Source organism: Giraffa tippelskirchi, chromosome 10, assembly GCF_054371585.1.
Source record: "Giraffa tippelskirchi isolate mGirTip1 chromosome 10, T2T-mGirTip1v1.2.pri, whole genome shotgun sequence".
Taxonomy (NCBI): domain Eukaryota; kingdom Metazoa; phylum Chordata; class Mammalia; order Artiodactyla; family Giraffidae; genus Giraffa; species Giraffa tippelskirchi.
Window position 1 is genome coordinate 77,277,530 of NC_137284.1, and position 18,679 is coordinate 77,296,208.

General features: G+C 36.9%; 1 protein-coding gene across 4 annotated transcripts in view; it reads left to right on the plus strand.

Moving 5' to 3' along the window:
- Window positions 1-18,679, plus strand: part of DNAH11 (dynein axonemal heavy chain 11) — a 364,135-nt gene that overhangs the window by 132,194 nt on the left and 213,262 nt on the right. For all 4 annotated transcript variants that reach the window (XM_081536384.1, XM_081536387.1, XM_081536386.1 and 1 more), the window contains 5 exons: window positions 57-173; window positions 4,997-5,135; window positions 13,485-13,577; window positions 14,850-15,044; window positions 15,882-15,959. In XM_081536384.1, the coding sequence (XP_081392510.1) occupies window positions 57-173; window positions 4,997-5,135; window positions 13,485-13,577; window positions 14,850-15,044; window positions 15,882-15,959 (622 nt within the window). The remainder of the gene's footprint in view (window positions 1-56; window positions 174-4,996; window positions 5,136-13,484; window positions 13,578-14,849; window positions 15,045-15,881; window positions 15,960-18,679) is intronic.

Genomic DNA, 18,679 nt, shown 5'->3' on the forward strand with positions numbered 1-18,679 from the left:
TCTGCATTGATATTCAATGAACACATTTAATTCCATCAGCATTCTTCTTCTGGTAGATTTGTATTTCTTGGCGAAGCTATCATACTGAAGCCATCAGTCGGAATATTTATCACTATGAACCCAGGATATGCTGGTCGAACTGAATTACCAGAAAATCTCAAAGCTCTTTTCAGGCAAGTGTTATGCTTGTGGTTTAGCGTCTGGAGCACTCATGCCACCTAACGTTGCTGGTTTGCACTGTTAAATGATTTGTTTTTACTTGAGAATTTCTATGGAAAACCCCTTGTTTCTTTGGGATCCTTTTGTAGAGAGAACTTTCACCATGATAAATTAACTCTTGTGAAATATGAAACCAGACCTCAGAATTGTTACATAAAAGTTACATGGTACATTGAACATTTAATACTAGCTCTTATTATATTTATAATAAAATGATTTTTATTATAAATATAATTTTCACAAAGCACAGACTATTTGGAAAATATGAAACCGAATAAAGAAAAAAATTATAATTTTATCACCTAGAAATATGATTGTTATATTTTTTCTAGTCTCATAATTCCTGTTTTATGAGTTTAAGTTATTAGATTAGGCATGATTTTCATTTAATTCTCATTTAATGTGTTGACATAAGTAGTTTGTCATATTACTGAAAATTCTTTAGAAATACCATTTCTTTGTAGCTCCAAAATGGTCTCTCCCTTGGCTCATCCATAATCTTCTTAACCATTCCCTATTGTCTGACATGGAGGGCTTGTGTTTCTCTTTTCAGTTATTTATGATCACAAAATAGCAGGCTGTAAGTATCCCTTCACATGAAGCATTATCTATGTTTCAGCTTATTACCCAGAATAGATTTCTACATGTAGAATTATTTGGTGAATGGTTAAAGTCTTTACTGACAACCTGCTTTCCAAACATACTCTGCCAGTTTACACACTTACGGCAATCTGTCAGAGAACTTGTGCTGTTGCATCTGAACCCATTCTATTTAACTCATGTTTTAAATCAACTTTGTTTTCTGCAATAAAATGCACCCACCTAAGTATCCAGTTGGTGGAAACACTACCGCTACAGTCAAGATGTGGAATGTTTCCAACACCTCTGGACGTTCTCTTGTGCCCCTTTGAAGTTAATCCCCCATATCACTGATGTCCTTTCCATGACTCAAGGTTAAATTTGTCTTTCCTAGGCTTGATGTAAATGAAACCATGCTGTATGTACTCATTTGTGCTGTCTTCTTTCCTTGAACATTATGATTTGGAGATTTATCAGAGTTATCCAGTGCATCAGTAGTTTGTTCTTTTTTGTTCCTAATGAGTATTCTATTGGAGAGGCATACTTCAGTTTGTGTATCTAGTCACTGGTTGATATATGTCTCCAGTTTGGGATGATTATGAATAAAGCTGCTATGAACATTCATGTACAGTCTTTGTGTGAATACATGTTTCTTTGGGGTAGATATCTATGAATGGAATTGTTAAGTCAAATGGCAAATGTATGTTTGAGTTTATTAAAAGTTAAAAATCTGTTTCTAAGATGGTTGTACCATTTTATACCCTCACCATCAATGTAGAACAATTTCAGCAGTTCTACATTCTTGTTAAAACTTGATATTGTCAGTTTTTTTAGTTTTAACCAACCTAATAAATAGGAGGTGGTATATCACTGTGGGTTTATCTTGCATTTCCATGATGGCTAATAATGTTGAGCATCTTTCCATGTAACTTCCTGGCCATTCCCATACCCTCTTTTGTGAAGTGCTGTATTCTGCATACAGTTTCTTTGTTGAATACACACATTGCAAATATTTTTCCCTCAATTTATGACTTACTTTTTCATTTTCTTAATGGTGTCCATCAAAAATAGAAGTTTTAAATTCAATTAAATAGAGTTTTCAATTTGTATCATGGTTTTTAGAAATATCCTAGTTAAGACCATTTGACTCACCACAGGTTGCAAACTTTTTCCACTGTGTTTCTTTTAGAAGTTTTTTTTTTTTTTAAATAGTTTTCATATGACTCCCTTCTTTATTGTTGATGTGTCAAACTGTATTCATTGATTGTCCAGATGCTACACAATTCTTCAGTGTTGCATCCCTGAGATAAATTCCACCTGGTCAGGAGATATTATTTTAACAGTATTATTAGATTCAATGTATCACTATTTTGTTGAGGATTTTAATATCATTACCATGAGGGATGTTGGTCTGTAATGTCCTTTCTTGTCATATCTTCATCTGGTTTTGGCACCCAGGTAATGCTGACCCCATGAATGACTTGACGTATATTCCCTTCTCTATCTTCTTGAGAGTTTTGTAGGGTTGGTATTATTTATCCCCTATTTGATAGAATTAATCAGTGAAGCCTTACTTACATATACTTGGGCTTAGATTTTTCTTTGTTGAAATCGTTTTAGTGATCAATTCAGTTTCTTTAATAGATATAGATTTTTTTTCTTGAATTAGTTGTGATTTGCATCATTTAAGCCATTTCCTCCATGTTATCTAAACTGTTGAATTTATTGGCGTTAACTTGTTCCTAATATTCTCTTATCAGAGAAGGCAGTAGCACCCCACTCCAGTACTCTTGCCTGGAAAATCCCATGGATGAAGGAGCCTGGTAGGCTCCATGAAGTCCATGGGGTTGCTAAGAGTCGGACACGACTGAGCGACTTCACTTTCACTTTTCACTTTCATGCACTGGAGAAGGAAATGGCAACCCACTCCAGTATTCTTGCCTGGAGAATCCCAGGGACAGAGGAGCCTGGTGGGCTGCCGTCTATGGGGTCGCACAGAGTCAGACACGACTGAAGTGACTTAGCAGCAATATTCTCTTACTATCTCTGGTGATGTCCTGAAATCCATGTCTGATAAGGGTAATTTGTATTTTAATTCCATTTGTTTCCTTGATGAGCTGGAGGCTTATCAGTTTCATTTTTTAAAAGTTCTTCCGTGTTTGTCAGATGTGTCTTTGTTCATGGTCTACCTTCAAAATAAGATACTACTTCACATAGAATGGAAGAACCTCTGTAGTTTTTAGTGTGATTTCTTTCTACTCTATCAAGCTTAAAATTTGCTTGTCCATCCATCTAGATGTTTAAGCATATTTCATTTGTATTTTCTTTTAATTTTTAGAGTATGACTTTTTAAATGTACTTGATCTATTAAGGTCTTATTTTGGTAGATATCATGAAATGAGTATTTAAACAGAATTCTTTTCCCTATTATTCAATTATTCTAATACCCTTTAGTGAATGTCTTTGTTTTCTCATATAATATCTTTCTCTCCAGCAATTTTATAATGCAGTTTAATGCAATAACAATTTTATAATGTTTGTTTTTCCTTGAAAAAAAATTCTAGAAAATAACTGTCCTGGAAATAAATGTAATAATTGCAGAATATTTTCATTTGAAAATTGTACATCTCTCCAGTTTTTTAACGTTTGTATTCCAGTTCATCTTGTACAGGTTTTCATTTAGGTCTTAAAATTTGAAAGGTATTTTGTGAAGTCTTCATAAATTTGGCTTAAATAAATACAGCATCATTTGTGTATGGGACAAGTATTGATCTCAGCAAAGTGTGAAGGACGATTGGGTGATGCCTATAGTATTCATGAGTGGAGGCAGCATGCCTGAGCCTTAAGTATCATGGCTCCAGTGCTGACCCAGCATGTGGCCTCAGTCGTGTGCTTGTACTGCTGAGAACCTCAGTAAAGTACAGACAAGAACAATTGAGAGAACTAAGTGAGAAAAAAAGTGCAGGAAAGCTGTAGCATCCCTTATGGTACGCGAAATACTCATTGAGTATTAGTTGGCAATATTTGTGGAAGTACCAGTGAAGCAAATTTGCTAGCCTTTTCTGTCCTGTATTTACTCAGATACTGTGGGGAAAATTGCGGGGCTACTTTAGGTAGAAGCAGTTGATAACATAGATCCAGAGAGACTCAGGAATTTTTAGGATGAAAAATTAGACATGCACACAATAGACCATAATAATATTTATAAAAACAGATGGGTAAATATTACTGGAATACATGCTATAAAATATATGCTTTAAAAAGTCTAAGATTCAGGCTTATTTACCTATTTACTCTGGCCGCTTCTTGGCACTGAACTTCAGTTGAGTGGAATTTTTTCAAATGTTGCTTTTAATGGCAGTTGTCTTGTGAGGACTTTTTGAAAGTCCCCCACCCGAATAAAAGGGAATTTGAAAGTTATTTTTCAGTAAGTTTTCATCTTAAAAATCTAGTCAAGCTGGCCACAAGCAGTGTTGGAAATGACTGGTATGAGCTTGAAAGAGCTGATGATTAACTTGTCATGAATTTTGTGAGGTGGTTGTTCAGCACAGATAGTAATAGAAAGCTAAATTATGTAAACTTTTGACTAAATAACATCTATGAAATACAAAGGTGATAAACATCCAAATTCATGATTTCCTAATTAGTGTCCTCTATTTTAGTAACATTTATGCTTTTAGGTTACTTTGTGTCTGTTGTGTGTGTATGGTGATGTGCAATCTCACATTTCATGCCAGCTCCATGTTCAGTGATATGTGTTGGTAGATGAAATCAGCCATGGTGGAAGTAATGATTCCTTGAAAGTCAGCAAGTGCTATTTTTTGGAGAGTCAGCTGTTAACTGTTTACCAGCACAGCACTGGCCACAGATAAAGGCTGACCTCTAGCACAAAACATCACTTATCTTTCTGCAGTGACAACTTACAATGTAAGTTTACTGAATGTACCCACAGATTTCCCTTCAACTCCTGCAAGTGTTCTTCTGACATTTTCAGATTTTCCACTTTTGTCTATGTATCTAGTAGCTCCTGGGCATTTTTTAGTTGAAATGAAGGGTCTTGTTAGCTGTGATTGACAGAGGTAATTGTGACCTGCTTGGGAATGGCTAGAATGTGGGTATGCGTTAATCACTTGGTTTCAGCAATTTGTACTTATTTCCTTTTCACATTTTAAAACAAAATTTCATATTTACTTTGTAGACCCTGTGCCATGGTGGCCCCAGACATTGAGCTAATCTGTGAAATCCTGTTAGTTGCTGAGGGTTTTGTGGACGCACGGTCATTAGCCCACAAGTTTATCACATTGTACACACTCTGCCAGGAGCTCCTGTCCAAGCAGGTGAGGGTCTTTTGTTACTTTTTCCCGGTTGTCAAACCCCATTAAAACAGCTTCTGAAGTGTGGATGCTGGGTAATTTATCACTCATATTACAGTTAGACATTTAGGAATAATTTTATATTTTCCCTTAAATTTTGAAAATCTATGCTTTACAGTTTTTCATTTTTAAAAAATTAAACACATGAGACAAATTTAAAGGTTTTATATTTATTTAATAAAGTTTTATCAATGGGCTGTGTGATTGTTTTTAAATGTTATCAGTGCTGTAATTAGATATGAGTTTTATGATGCCTCTCTCTCTTGGTGGGAATGTTATTTTCCAGGGAGAGATGGTGGGAGTGTTCATAAGACCCAGGGAAAGCTGATTTTCTGAAGAACCCTCAAGAAATGTTAAGTTAAACAGTTTCTCATTTTGTTGGTAGTTCTTTCTTTGAAGGTAGCGTTGGCTTTTTTGTGTTTATTTTTGCTCTGCAATTACCTAGTCTCTGAAATGGGCCAAATTAATGTATACTTTATTCTCCAGTCAGTAGCTTCTTGCTGTTTCATTGACTCTGCTGATGGGTCAAAAAAAGTGGCGTCTATATCAGCATCACCATTTTTAAATTTAGCTTTGTGGTCACCTTTGACTTCAGTCTTTTGGTGACCTTTTGTTAATTCCTAGTGACATTATTTTGCAGTTTTTCCAGGGTGTAAGTGTTAAAATATCACAGTTACAACCATACATTTACTTATACTGCCAGGTACACTCATTTAAAATTACTCATTGTTGGGATGAAATTTAAAGTCTGAGAGGCAAATGCCTATGGAAAATGTTGATGACAGTAGTATACCAAACTGTAGATGTGATCTATAACTTAAGGGTATTTTATATGTTATATTGTGTGTTTTATGTATAAAGTGACTGGAAAATACATGGTGACTTTTAACATTTGTTTCTGGGTAATAAGACTGTATTTTAGAATTTTTCCTTATTGTTTGTGATATCTTTTTTTTCCAATGAAACCATTTTAATTTTATAATGGAAAAACATCAGAACAAAACCGTGTAACTGGATCCAGGATACATGTAGTCACAACCATACTGCATTCCCAGTACCATACTTAAACATTTAGTGAGCATTTACTGTATTCAAGTAATAAATTTATTGCTGATGACGATGAAGGGGGTAAACACAGAACAAATGAAAGAGATTTCTGTCTTAAAAAGGTCTATTTAGGGGATTTAGTATACATGACATAAAAATTAGAAAGAAATGGAGGATGAAAAAACTTATCATAGATTCAAGGAAAAAGGAACCAGTATTTATGGAACAGGGACCATGTATTATCTTTATTATCTTGACAAAAACACTATGAACTTAGTCTTATTCAGTCCATTTCACAGATGAGGAAACTGAGTCAATTACCTATCTGAAGCTCATGACTATTAAGTGGTGGGAGCATGATTTGAATTCAGTCCTTCCTAATCCTTTCTAGGACACCAGCAGCCAGTTACAGGAGGAAGATGCTGGGAGTAAAGGCGGAACAGGCAAGGAAAGAGTTTTCCAACTCAGAGAAGCCTCAGGGAAGAAATGAGGGGGAAGAAATTCATCCAGGACAGAAAAGCTGAGTTAGGGACACAATCCTGATAGTTTTCTAAGCTGTAGGAATGGATTTTAGAAAAATCAGTGGACATTTTTGACCAAAGGACTAACATAATGAAAATAGTGAAGATTATTTTAGCAGTTGTTTGCACTGTTTAAGTGTTTAGGAGTGTCATCAAGTTGCCTTTAAAATAAAAAAAATTGAAATATAGTTGATTTACAGTGTTGAGTTACTGTGGTACAGAAGTGATTCAGTTATACACACAAGCACACACACGTGTATATATAATCTTTTTCATATTTTTTCCATTATAGATTATTGAAAGATGTTGATTATAGTTGTCTGTGCTACAGTAGGACCTTGTTGTTTATCTATTTGATATACAGTAATTTGTGTCTGTTAATCTCAACTCCTAATTTATTTTTCTGCCTCCACCCCATTCCCATTGGGTAACTGTCTGTTTTCTATGTTTGTGAGTCTGTTTCTGCTTTATAAATAAGTTCATTTGTGTCATATTTTAGATTCAGCATGTAAGTGACATCCTGTGAGATGTGTTTTTCTTTGAGTTACTTAGTATGATAATTTCTAAAACCATACACGTTGCTGCAAATGAGATTATTTCATTATTTTTTATGGCTGAGGTATTCCATTATATAAATGTATGTACACATCTTCTTTATCCATTCTTCTGTCAGTGGATATTCAGTCTGCTTCCTATATTTGTTATTGTAAATAGTACTGCTGTGAAGTACTAGTATCTTTGAAGGACATGTATTTTTCATACATTCTCTTCTTTAATAGTTTTCCTGCAGTGACTTACCCCCTCCCCAATCTCTGTGGCCTCCAAATATTGGTTCTTCCCCCTTCCTTCCCTCCTCAAGCCCTAGTTCTTTCTATATCAGTGGCTTTGAAATGATTTTTGCTGTGACCCACAGTAAAAAATACTTTTTTCTATTGAGACTCAGTATACACACATGTTGGAGAAGGAAATGGCAACCCACTCTAGTACTCTTGCCTGGAAAAGTCCATGGACTGAAGAGCCTGGTAGGCTACAGTCCATGGGGTCGCAAAGAGTCAGACACGACTGAGCGACTTCACTTTCACTTTTCTTTCACTTTCATACATATATGTGCATACACACACACACACCCAAATACAACCAAAACAAAAATCTTCACCAAGCACTTCTTACCGTTATTGTTTGCAGTGCACTGTGGTATTTTTCATTGCATTATTTTCTATTTTAATACCAACAAAAATGATGGATAAGACCCACTACATTGATTTTATTATCTACTAATGGATTGAAGGGCATATTTATACTTACATGTGTTGCTCCACTGCTCACAAGGCAATAACTGGTTTTACTCCAACGAACTTGTAAAGCAGGTGAATACTTCCATCTACCTTTTTATAGATGATGATAGTAAGACTTGGAGAGGTTAAATGACTTTCCCTCAGGCATACCCAGGAGGCATTAGAGAGAAGGGTTGTTTCTTTCTTTCTTTTTTTTTTTTTATAAATTTATTTATGTTAGTTGGGGGCTAATTACTTTACAATATTGTAGTGGTTTTTGCCATACATTGACATGAATCAGCCATGGGTTTACATGTGTTCCCCATCCTGAACCCCCCTCCCACCTCCCTCCCCATCCCATCTCTCTGGGTCATCCCATTGCCCCAGCCCTGAGCATTTGTCTCATGCATCGAACCTGGAATAGTGTTCTGTTTCACATATGATAATATACATGTTTCAGTGCTATTCTCCCAGAACGTCCCACCCTCACCTTCTCCCTCAGAGTCCATAAGACTGTTCTATGCATCTATGTCTCTTATTCTGTCTCTCATATAGGGTTATTGTTACCATCTTTAAAATTCCATATATATGCATTAGTATACTGTATTGTTGTTTTTCTTTCTGGCTTACTTCACTGTGTATAATGGGCTCCAGTTTCATCCATCTCAGTAGAAATGATTCAAATGCATTCTTTTTAATGGCTGAGTAATATTCCATTGTGTATATGTACCACAGCTTCCTTATCCATTCATCTGCTGATGGACATCTAGGTTGCTTCCATGTTCTGGCTATTGTAAACAATGCTGCGATGAACATTGGGGTACACGCGTCTCTTTCAATTCTGGTTTCCTCAGTGTGTATGCCCAGCAGTGGGATTGCTCGGTCATATGGCAGTTCTATTCCCAGTTTTTTGAGGAATCTCCACACTCTTCTCCATAGTGGCTGTACTAGTTTGCATTCCCACCAACAGTGTAAGAGGGTTCCCTTTTCTCCACACCCTCTCCAGCATTTATTGCTTGTAGACTTTTGGATAGCAGCCATTCTGACTGGTGTGAAATGGTACCTCATTGTGGTTTTGATTTGCATTTCTCTAATAATGAGTGATGTTGAGCATCTTTTCATGTGTTTGTTAGCCATCTGTATGTCTTCTTCGGAGAAATGTCTGTTTAGTTCTTTGGCCCATTTCTTGATTGGGTCATTTATTTTTCTAGAATTCAGCTGCAGAAGTTGCTTGTATATTTTTGAGATTAATTGTTTGTCTGTTGCTTCGTTTGCTATTATTTTCTCCCATTCTGAGGGCTGTCTTTTCACCTTGCTTATAGTTTCCTTTGTTGTGCAAAAGCTTTTAATTTTAATTAGGTCCCATTTGTTTATTTTTGCTTTTATTTCCAATATTCTGGGAGGTGGGTCATGGAGGATCCTGCTGTGATTTATGTCGGAGAGTGTTTTGCCTATGTTTTCCTCTAGGAGTTTTATAGTTTCTGGTCTTACATTTAGATCTTTAATCCATTTTGAGTTTATTTTTGTGTGTGGTGTTAGAAAGTGTTCTAGTTTCATTCTTTTACAAGTGGTTGACCAGTTTTCCCAGCACCACTTGTTAAAGAGATTGTCTTTTCTCCATTGTATATTCTTGCCTCCTTTGTCGAAAATAAGGTGTCCATAGGTGCGTGGATTTATCTCTGGACTTTCTATTTTGTTCCATTGATCTATATTTCTATCTTTGTGCCAGTACCATATTGTCTTGATGACTGTGGCTTTGTAGTAGAGCCTGAAGTCAGGCAGGTTGATTCCTCCAGTTCCATTCTTCTTCCTCAAGATTGCTTTGGCTGTTCGAGGTTTCTTATATTTTCATACAAATTGTGAAATGATTTGTTCTTGTTCTGTGAAAAATACCGTTGGTAGCTTGATAGGGATTGCATTGAATCTATAGATTGCTTTGGGTAGTATACTCATTTTCACTATATTAATTCTTCCAATCCATGAGCATGGTATATTTCTCCATCTGTTTGTGTCCTCTTTGATTTCTTTCATCAGTGTTTTATAGTTTTCTATATATGTCTTTTGTTTCTTTAGGTAGATACATTCCTAAGTATTTTATTCTTTTTGTTGCAATGGTGAATGATATTGTTTCCTTAATTTCTCTTTCTGTTTTCTCATTATTGGAGTATAGGAATGCAAGGGATTTCTGTGTGTTAATTTTATATCCTGCAACTTTACTATATTCATTGATTAGCTCTAGTAATTTTCTGGTAGAATCTTTAGGGTTTTCTATGTAGAGGATAATGTCATCTGCAAACAGTGAGAGTTTTACTTCTTCCTTTCCTATCTGTATTCCTTTTATTTCTTTTTCCGCTCTGATTGCTGTGGCCAAAACTTCCAAAACTATGTTGAATAGTAGTGGTGAAAGTAGGCATCCTTGCCTTGTTCCTGATTTTAGGGGAAATGCTTTCACTTTTTCACCATTGAGGATAATGTTTGCTGTGGGTTTGTCATATATAGCTTTTATTATGTTGAGGTATGTTCCTTCTATTCCTGCTTTCTGGAGTGTTTTTATCATAAATGGATGTTGAATTTTGTCAAAGGCTTTTTCTGCATCTATTGAGATAATCATATGGTTATTATCTTTCAATTTGTTAATGTGGTGTATCACATTGATTGATTTGCAGATGTTAAAGAAACCTTGCATTCCTGGGATAAAGCCCACTTGGTCATGATGTATGATCTTTTTAATATGATGTTGGATTTTGTTTGCTAGAATTTTATTAAGCATTTTTGCATCTATGTTCATCAGTGATATTGGCCTGTAGTTTTCTTTTTTTGTGACATCTTTTTCTGGTTTTGGAATTAGGGTGATGGTGGCCTCATAGAATGAGTTTGGAAGTTTACCATCTTCTGCAATTTTCTGGAAGAGTTTGAGTAGGCTAGGTGTTAGCTCTTCTCTAAATTTTTGGTAGAATTCAGCTGTGAAGCCGTCTGGTCCTGGGCTTTTGTTTGCTGGAAGATTTCTGATTACAGTTTCGATTTCCGTGCTTGTGATGGGTCTGTTAAGATCTTCTATTTCTTCCTGGTTCAGTTTTGGAAAGTTATACTTTTCTAAGAATTTGTCCGTTTCTTCCAAGTTGTCCATTTTATTGGCATATAGCTGTTGGTAGTAGTCTCTTATGATCCTTTGTATTTCTGTGTAGTCTGTTGTGATCTCTCCATTTTCATTTCTAATTTTGTTGATCTGATTCTTCTCCCTTTGTTTCTTGATGAGTCTGGCTAATGGTTTGTCATTTTTGTTTATCTTCTCGAAAAACCAGCTTTTAGTTTTGTTGATTTTTGCTATGGTCTCTTTTGTTTCTTTAGCATTTATTTCTGCCCTAATTTTTAAGATTTCTTTCCTTCTACTAACCCTGGGGTTCTTGATTTCTTCCTTCTCTAGTTGCATTAGGTGTAGAGTTAGGTTATTTATTTGATTTTTTTTCTTGTTTCTTGAGGTACGCCTGTATTGCTATGAACCTTCCCCTTAGCATTGCTTTTACAGTGTCCCATAGGTTTTGGGTTGTTGTGTTTTCATTTTCATTCGTTTCTATGCATATTTTGATTTCTTTTTTGATTTCTTCTGTGATTTGTTGGTTATTCAGAAGCGTGTTGTTTAGCCTCCATATGTTGGAATTTTTAATAGTTTTTTTTCCTGTAATTGAGGTCTAATCTTACTGCATTGTGGTCAGAGAAGATGACTGGGATGATTTCAATTTTTTGGAATTTACCAAGGCTAGATTTATGGCCCAGGATGTGATCTATCCTGGAGAAAGTTCCGTGTGCACTTGAGAAAAAGGTGAAATTGATTGTTTTGGGGTGGAAAGTCCTGTAAATATCAATTAAATCTAACTTTTCTATTGTATCATTTAAAGTTTGTGTTTCCTTGTTAATTTTCTGTTTAGTTGATCTATACATATGTGTGAGTGGAGTATTAAAGTTTCCCACTATTATTGTGTTATTGTTAATTTCCCCTTTCATACTTGTTAGTATTTAGAAGGGTTGTTTCTATGTGGTTGTAGATAGAAGGCCATTGATAAACAACCACTCAGTTAATGCAGAATGTCTTTCCTGAGGCCCCTGGTCTGTGCAGTGCACCATGCTAGGACCTAGAAGGCAAAAAATCAACACGGGGTCTGTGCTCCAGGATCTCGGAGCCTGTGAAGAAATTTTGTGTAGAGGTAATGTAAAAGTTTCAAAGAGGTATTGGTTTAATCATTGAATGTATTTTAAAAATATTTTATTGGGGTAAAGTTGATTTACAGTGTTGTGTTAGTTTCAGGTGTACAGCCAAGTGAATCTGTTATATCCACTCTTTTTTAGATTCTTTTCCCATATAGGCCCTTATAGAGTGTTGTGTAGAGTTCTCTGTGTTGTACAGCAGGTCCTTATTAGTTATGTGTTTTATATATAGTAGTGTATATGTCGATCTCAGTCTCCCAATTTATCCCTCCTCCACTCTTTACCTGCAGGTAACATCATATGATATCACTTATATGTGGAATCTAAAAAAGAGTTCAAATAAACTTATCTACAAAATAGAAATGAAGTTACAGATGTAGAAAACAAACTTATAGTTACCAGGGGGTAAGGTGGCTGGATGGATAAATGGAAGACTAGGATTGACATATATATGCTACTATGTATAAAATAGGTAACTAATAAGGACCTGCTGTGTTGTTGTTGTTTAATTGCTAAGTCATGTCCAACTCTTTGTGACCCCATGGAGCACCAGGCTCCTCTGTCCATGGGATTTTCCACTGAAGCGAGTTGCCATTTCCTTCTCCAGGGGATCTTCCCCACACAGGGATCAAACCTGCGTCTTCTGCACTGCAGGCGAATTCTTTACCACTGAGCCACCAAATAAGTATACACAGGAAACTCTACTCAGTACTCTGTAATGATCAATATGGGAAAATAATCTAAAAAAGAGTAGATATATGTGTAATTGGATCATTCTGCTATATGCTTGAAACTAACACAACATTGTAAATCAACTGTACTCCAATAAAATTTTTTTGTGGAGAGAGAGTAATGAGAGAGATTAGAGATCCAGGGCCAGGAGGAGATAGAATAGCAGGGCTCCAGGTGGACAAGAAGAGTGTGTTTGTGTTGGAGGTAAAACATGGGAGTAATTGAACCCCTGAGTTAGCAAGTTTATTGAGAGAACAGAGGGAGGCAGGCAGGTGGAGCCTTGGACAAATACTGCAACTAAACATCATGGAAAGAAGAGATTTGCTGACAGAGGCAGAGAATCAGGCAAAAGAAGCAGGACAGTGAAGGGACATGATTTTTTAAATTTCAAAGAGTAGAGAAAAATATTACTTTACATCATCAAGACATGTGTTTAAGTGAATTATTTTCTTTTAGCCTTAAGCTTTTCCTTCTGGAATGAGAATCTGAGTCCCTCATAAAATTTTTGAAAGAATGTATCTGTGTTTTGATTTTAGGACCATTATGACTGGGGACTTCGCGCTATTAAATCTGTCTTGGTTGTAGCTGGCTCCCTGAAACGAGGAGATAAAAATAGACCTGAAGATCAGGTACTGCAATGCTAATATGTTTTGTTGAGTGAATAACTAAACAGCTTCATACAAAGAAATGTGTATGTGTAGATGGTGGGTTATACATACCACAACTCTTAAAAAGCATCACATCTATTTTTAATACAGGATGTTTTGAGGACTGGCATTTCTTACGTTATACAAGACCACAAGTATTTTTGAGTAAAAGGATATGAATATATGAAGGAAAATGTGATTTTTATAAGTGCTTTTGAAATATCAGCCACAAAAAGTATTTGGACAGTCATAAATACTTCAGTAATCACTGTTTGATTTTCTCTGAGGAGCTTTTAGAAAATCTGATTGAGTTGGGATATTAATCCTAAAAATGTCAATGAAGACATAATCTAATGGAAGAAAGTATGTTCATTTCATGGGATGGACAGGAAGAAAGCAACAGGATGCTTGCCCAACACCAATGAAATACTTAACCAGTTATTTAGAGGAACAAGGGGATGTTCCAGTCTCCGTCATGGGGAAAAACAATAACATCCACATTGTGCATTTTTCTCTATTAAACAAGTAGTGAGAGTAATTGATATACAGCCTTTGTGTAGATGCAGTATGGCCTGCAATTTTGAGAAAAGATCTATTCCTTTGAGTTTCTTTTCATGTTAATGGATATTTATCATGTGAACTTCTGCTTCTTTTTTTCCAATCTTTCTCTTCCTCTCAGTCACAATTCATGATTGTGTCAAGATTGTCATTTGTTTGTTTTCGCTATTTCTTGCTATATTTTTATTTTTGTTGGGACACTTACCTCTTTGTGTGAAAGTCATCCTGATGTTCAAATTACTGCTTTTAATGTCTAAAGCCACCTTTGGTTTTCAGCCAATACAGAACAAAAACCCAAGCTAATAATGGGTGGAGTTGATCATTCTGAGATTTTCAGAGTATTTTGAATGAAATGATCTGATGGGCCTGGTGGATTTATATCCTGGAGTTTGAGGATTACAGAGAGAAGCATCTCAGACCTTGTCTTAAGATCCAGACATTGTCAAGGAAGGGACAGGGCCATTTGGCTGGCTTTAGTCTGAGGTTACCCGTGGCATCAGCAGAGTTCTCTCCTGTTCCAATACATGACCTTGTAAGCAGTTACCCTCCCTGTAGATAGAATGCCATTCTAATAGAGAACAGGTTCTATCTCATGACTTAGATGTGAAAATTAAAAATAACATCTTTAGCTGTTGTGGTGCTTGTTAGACCTTATATCAGCTTTTTTTATGAAAAGTTATCTGTCTTTCTTTCTAGGTACTCATGAGAGCATTAAGGGACTTCAATATGCCTAAAATAGTGGCTGATGACACCTCTGTGTTTTTGGGCCTCCTTGGTGACCTGTTTCCATCCCTGGATGTGCCCCGGAGGAGAGCACCCCACTTTGAACAGATGGTCAGGCAGTCCACTATGGAGCTCCGCCTGCAGCCGGAGGAAAGCTTCATCCTCAAAGTAAAAGGAGAGTTCCCTTGTCATGGCAGCCCTTGGGATATTCAATGCCCATAACTGCAATGATGTGATACTCAGCCAAAACATCACCTTACATATTCCACTGACCTTAAGATGCTCTTGATACATACTTTACAGCATTCTAATATGGAAGTCTTTACTAAAGTAAATATAAATATGGTCCCATTTGTGAGAAGGTGAACATATACAGATATGATTAAGTCATGGTTTTCAATGTGAACAGACTTTTCATTAGTTTATAAAACTCCTTGTTGATGTGCAGCAAAAATTAATTTTGCTATCTTTTCTCTCCATCTTATGAAAGGGTGGAAGTAATAAAATCATTAGCACATGTTTGTAAGCGGGGAAAAATGTCCATATGTATGACATCATCTGACTTCTCAAAGGCTTGTGCATATGCTTGCTCCTTTGGGATATAGTGAATATACATGAGTGTTAAAATACATAAAGGGTATCTGTTTTAGATATTTCAGAGGATATGTCATTAGTTATAGATGATATTGGCCATATACTGTTTTCTGGTCACTGTTCATGAGTGTTATTGATTTTCAAACTCACTCCTGCATGTATCAAGTTCTTCTGTACTTCACTTGTGCCTGTGCCCGTGACTCATTAACTAATGGTTGTTCTTTATTCTCATCCCCATATTCTACATTGGGAGATCTGGGATAAACTATACTTTGCACTTGTTATCTCTGAATTTTCCCAGAATATAATGCTGCTGGTGGGGTCTGGCTTGAGTTGTAAGGAAAGAACTGGGCAAAAATGGGTAAATTTTTTTTTTTAAAGGAAACTAGTGTCTGGTTGTTCGGTCTGCAGGTTGTTCAGCTTGAGGAGCTGTTGGCCGTGCGACACTCTGTCTTTGTCGTTGGAAATGCAGGCACAGGGAAGAGTAAGGTATGGTAAACGCCTGTGAGCTTTTAGCCGTGAAGCGAACAAAACTGGCTTAAGAGTGGGGCCTACATTCATTTCTACTTGAGAGTTCCTTTCACTGAATTTGCTCATAATTTGAGGTTAGAATCTTGCTCTTTAATCAACTGACACTCTTTTTCTTTATAATGAGGACAAACAGAGAGGAATTAGTAGAACACTGCACTCAAGGAAGGTAAATGAAGGAAGACTGGGCTTTCCATGTGAGATAGCATCCTATTCACACATTTAGATGTATGCCCTCCTGTTTTATGCATCTTTCAGTAATATACCTGAATTCTTTTATCCAAAGTAAACATATTGAGAGACTCTAGAATAACATACCCAGATTACAAGGTTGGTTTTGCCCTACCCACTTTTGTCAAAACTATTTTCTGATATTTTCCAAGTTATCCTAGTTTCTCCTTCCCATATCACTGAGAAAAACCCAAATAGTTTTCAGTATCACTCTCTATAGGGCCAAAGCAAAACTTGAAAAGAAATGGAGGAAGCAAAAGCCATGTTTCTGAGGTACCTGTTAGGTGCCGTGCTGGGTGCACGATGTATGATTTACTCTGTACAATGATGAGAATACACGGCGGTTATTATCCCCATTTTTAGTTCACTGCTTGATTTTGTTTGGTCTTACTGACAGTCCTGGAAACATACTTTTCTTGCTTGGCAGACAGTATAGGCAGAAATGCATGTGTTTTAATTGAGGGTGCTTGGGTGGAAACATATTTAGTAACCGGTGACTAAAAATAAGTATAGTGCGCACACATGAGACCTCAGGGCATGGATGTCTATAGAACTTGCCAATGTTTAGATCAGAACTCAAAGTGGTACACTTGTAAAAAGGAGGCCCGTTATAGGGCTTTTTTCTAGTGAAAAATGTAATAATTGAAATATTAAAGTAGATAATAACTGATAGACCTGTAATTATTTTGTTAGAGTAAGTTTCAAATATGGGCTATGGTGAAAGGAAGGATAAAATTAAGTTCTATCATTTTCAGTAGATTAATGGTTTCTAAAAATAGAAACTTAATATTCCTAAAACATTCAATTTCTTTCATCTAGTCTTCGCTGATTCTGTTTCTGTTCTATTCAACCTTTTCTTAAGCTGATAGAACTAGAGCACCAAAGCTTGGGGCCGTATTATTTAGCAACATAGAATTCTGAAGTATTTGGCAATTGTTTGTCAGTCCTTTAAACCCCTGTGGTGAGATAAGGATGATAATATCTAAAATAAAAGACATGGCTTTTCAGCGAAAGCAAAAAGGATAGTTGGGCAGACACTTGGGTTAAGGCATCAGTTCATTAAGCAGGTATGTATTAAGTGTAGATTTTTTCTTGATCTCCAAAATCACTGTGGACAGTGACTGCACCCATGAAATTAAAAGATGCTTCCTCCTTGGAAGAAAGGCTATGACAAACCTAGACATATTAAAAAGGAGAGACATCAGCTTGCCAACAAAGGTCCATATAATCAAAGCTATGGTTTTTCCAGTAATCATGTATGGATATGAGAGTTGGACCATAAAGAAGGCTGAGCACCGAAGAACTGATGCTTTTGAACTGTGGTGTTGGAGAAGACTCTTGAGAGTCCCGTGGACTGCAAGGAGATCAAACCAGTCCATCCTAAAGGAAATCAACCCTGAATATTCATTGGAAAGACTAAATTCTGAAGCTAAAGCTTCACTACTTTGACCGCCGACTCACTGGAAAAGACCCTAATGCTGAGAATGATTGAAGGCGGGAGGAGAAGGGGACGACAGAGGATGAAGAAGTTGGATGGCATCACTGACTCAATGGACATGAGTTTGAGCAAACCCCAGGAGATAGTAAAGGACAGGAAATCCTGGCAGACTACAGAGTCGAAAAGAGTCGGACCCGGCTGAACGACTGAACAGCAAAACAACATTAAGCATCTATTCTGTGAATTCCCAGCCTCAAAGCTTCTTTTCCTCAATTACCTAGATCAGAGTTGCTCAGCTTCAGCACCATTGACATTTGGATCTGCTAAGTCTTTGTCTTTGGGGCCGGCCTGTCATTGCAGAATATTGGGCAGCATCCCTGGCCTCTGCCCACAAGATGCCCAGCAGCACATCCTCCTCCCTCAGGTCAAGATAGTCTCCTGTTGAGAACTTACTGCTCTAGGTCACCAGTTCTCACAGTACAGCTAGACAAGCATCATAGGCATCACCTAGGACCTTGTTAGAACTCAAATCAGTCCTCCTTGAGACCTACTAAATTAGAAACTCTGAGACTGGGTCTATTTGTCTGTTTTAATACCTTTTATGCACTTTGGTGAAGAGAGCTGAGCGCCGCAGAATTGACGCTTTTAAACTGTGGTGTTGGAGAAGACTCTGGAGAGTCCCTTGGACTGCAAGGAGATCCGATCAGTCCATCCTAAAGGAGATCAATCCTGGGTGTTCATTGGAGGGACTGATGTTGAAGCTGAAACTCCAATACTTTGGCCACCTCATGGGAAGAGTTGACTTAATGGAAAAGACCCTAATGCTGGGAAGGATTGGGGGCAGGAGGAGAAGGGGACGACAGAGGATGAGATGGTTGGATGGCATCACCAACTCGATCGACATGGATTTGGGTAGACTCCGGGAGTTGGTGATGGACAGAGAGGCCTGGCGTGCTGCATTTCATGGGGTCGCAAAGAGTCGGACATGACTGAGCAACTGAACTGAACTGAA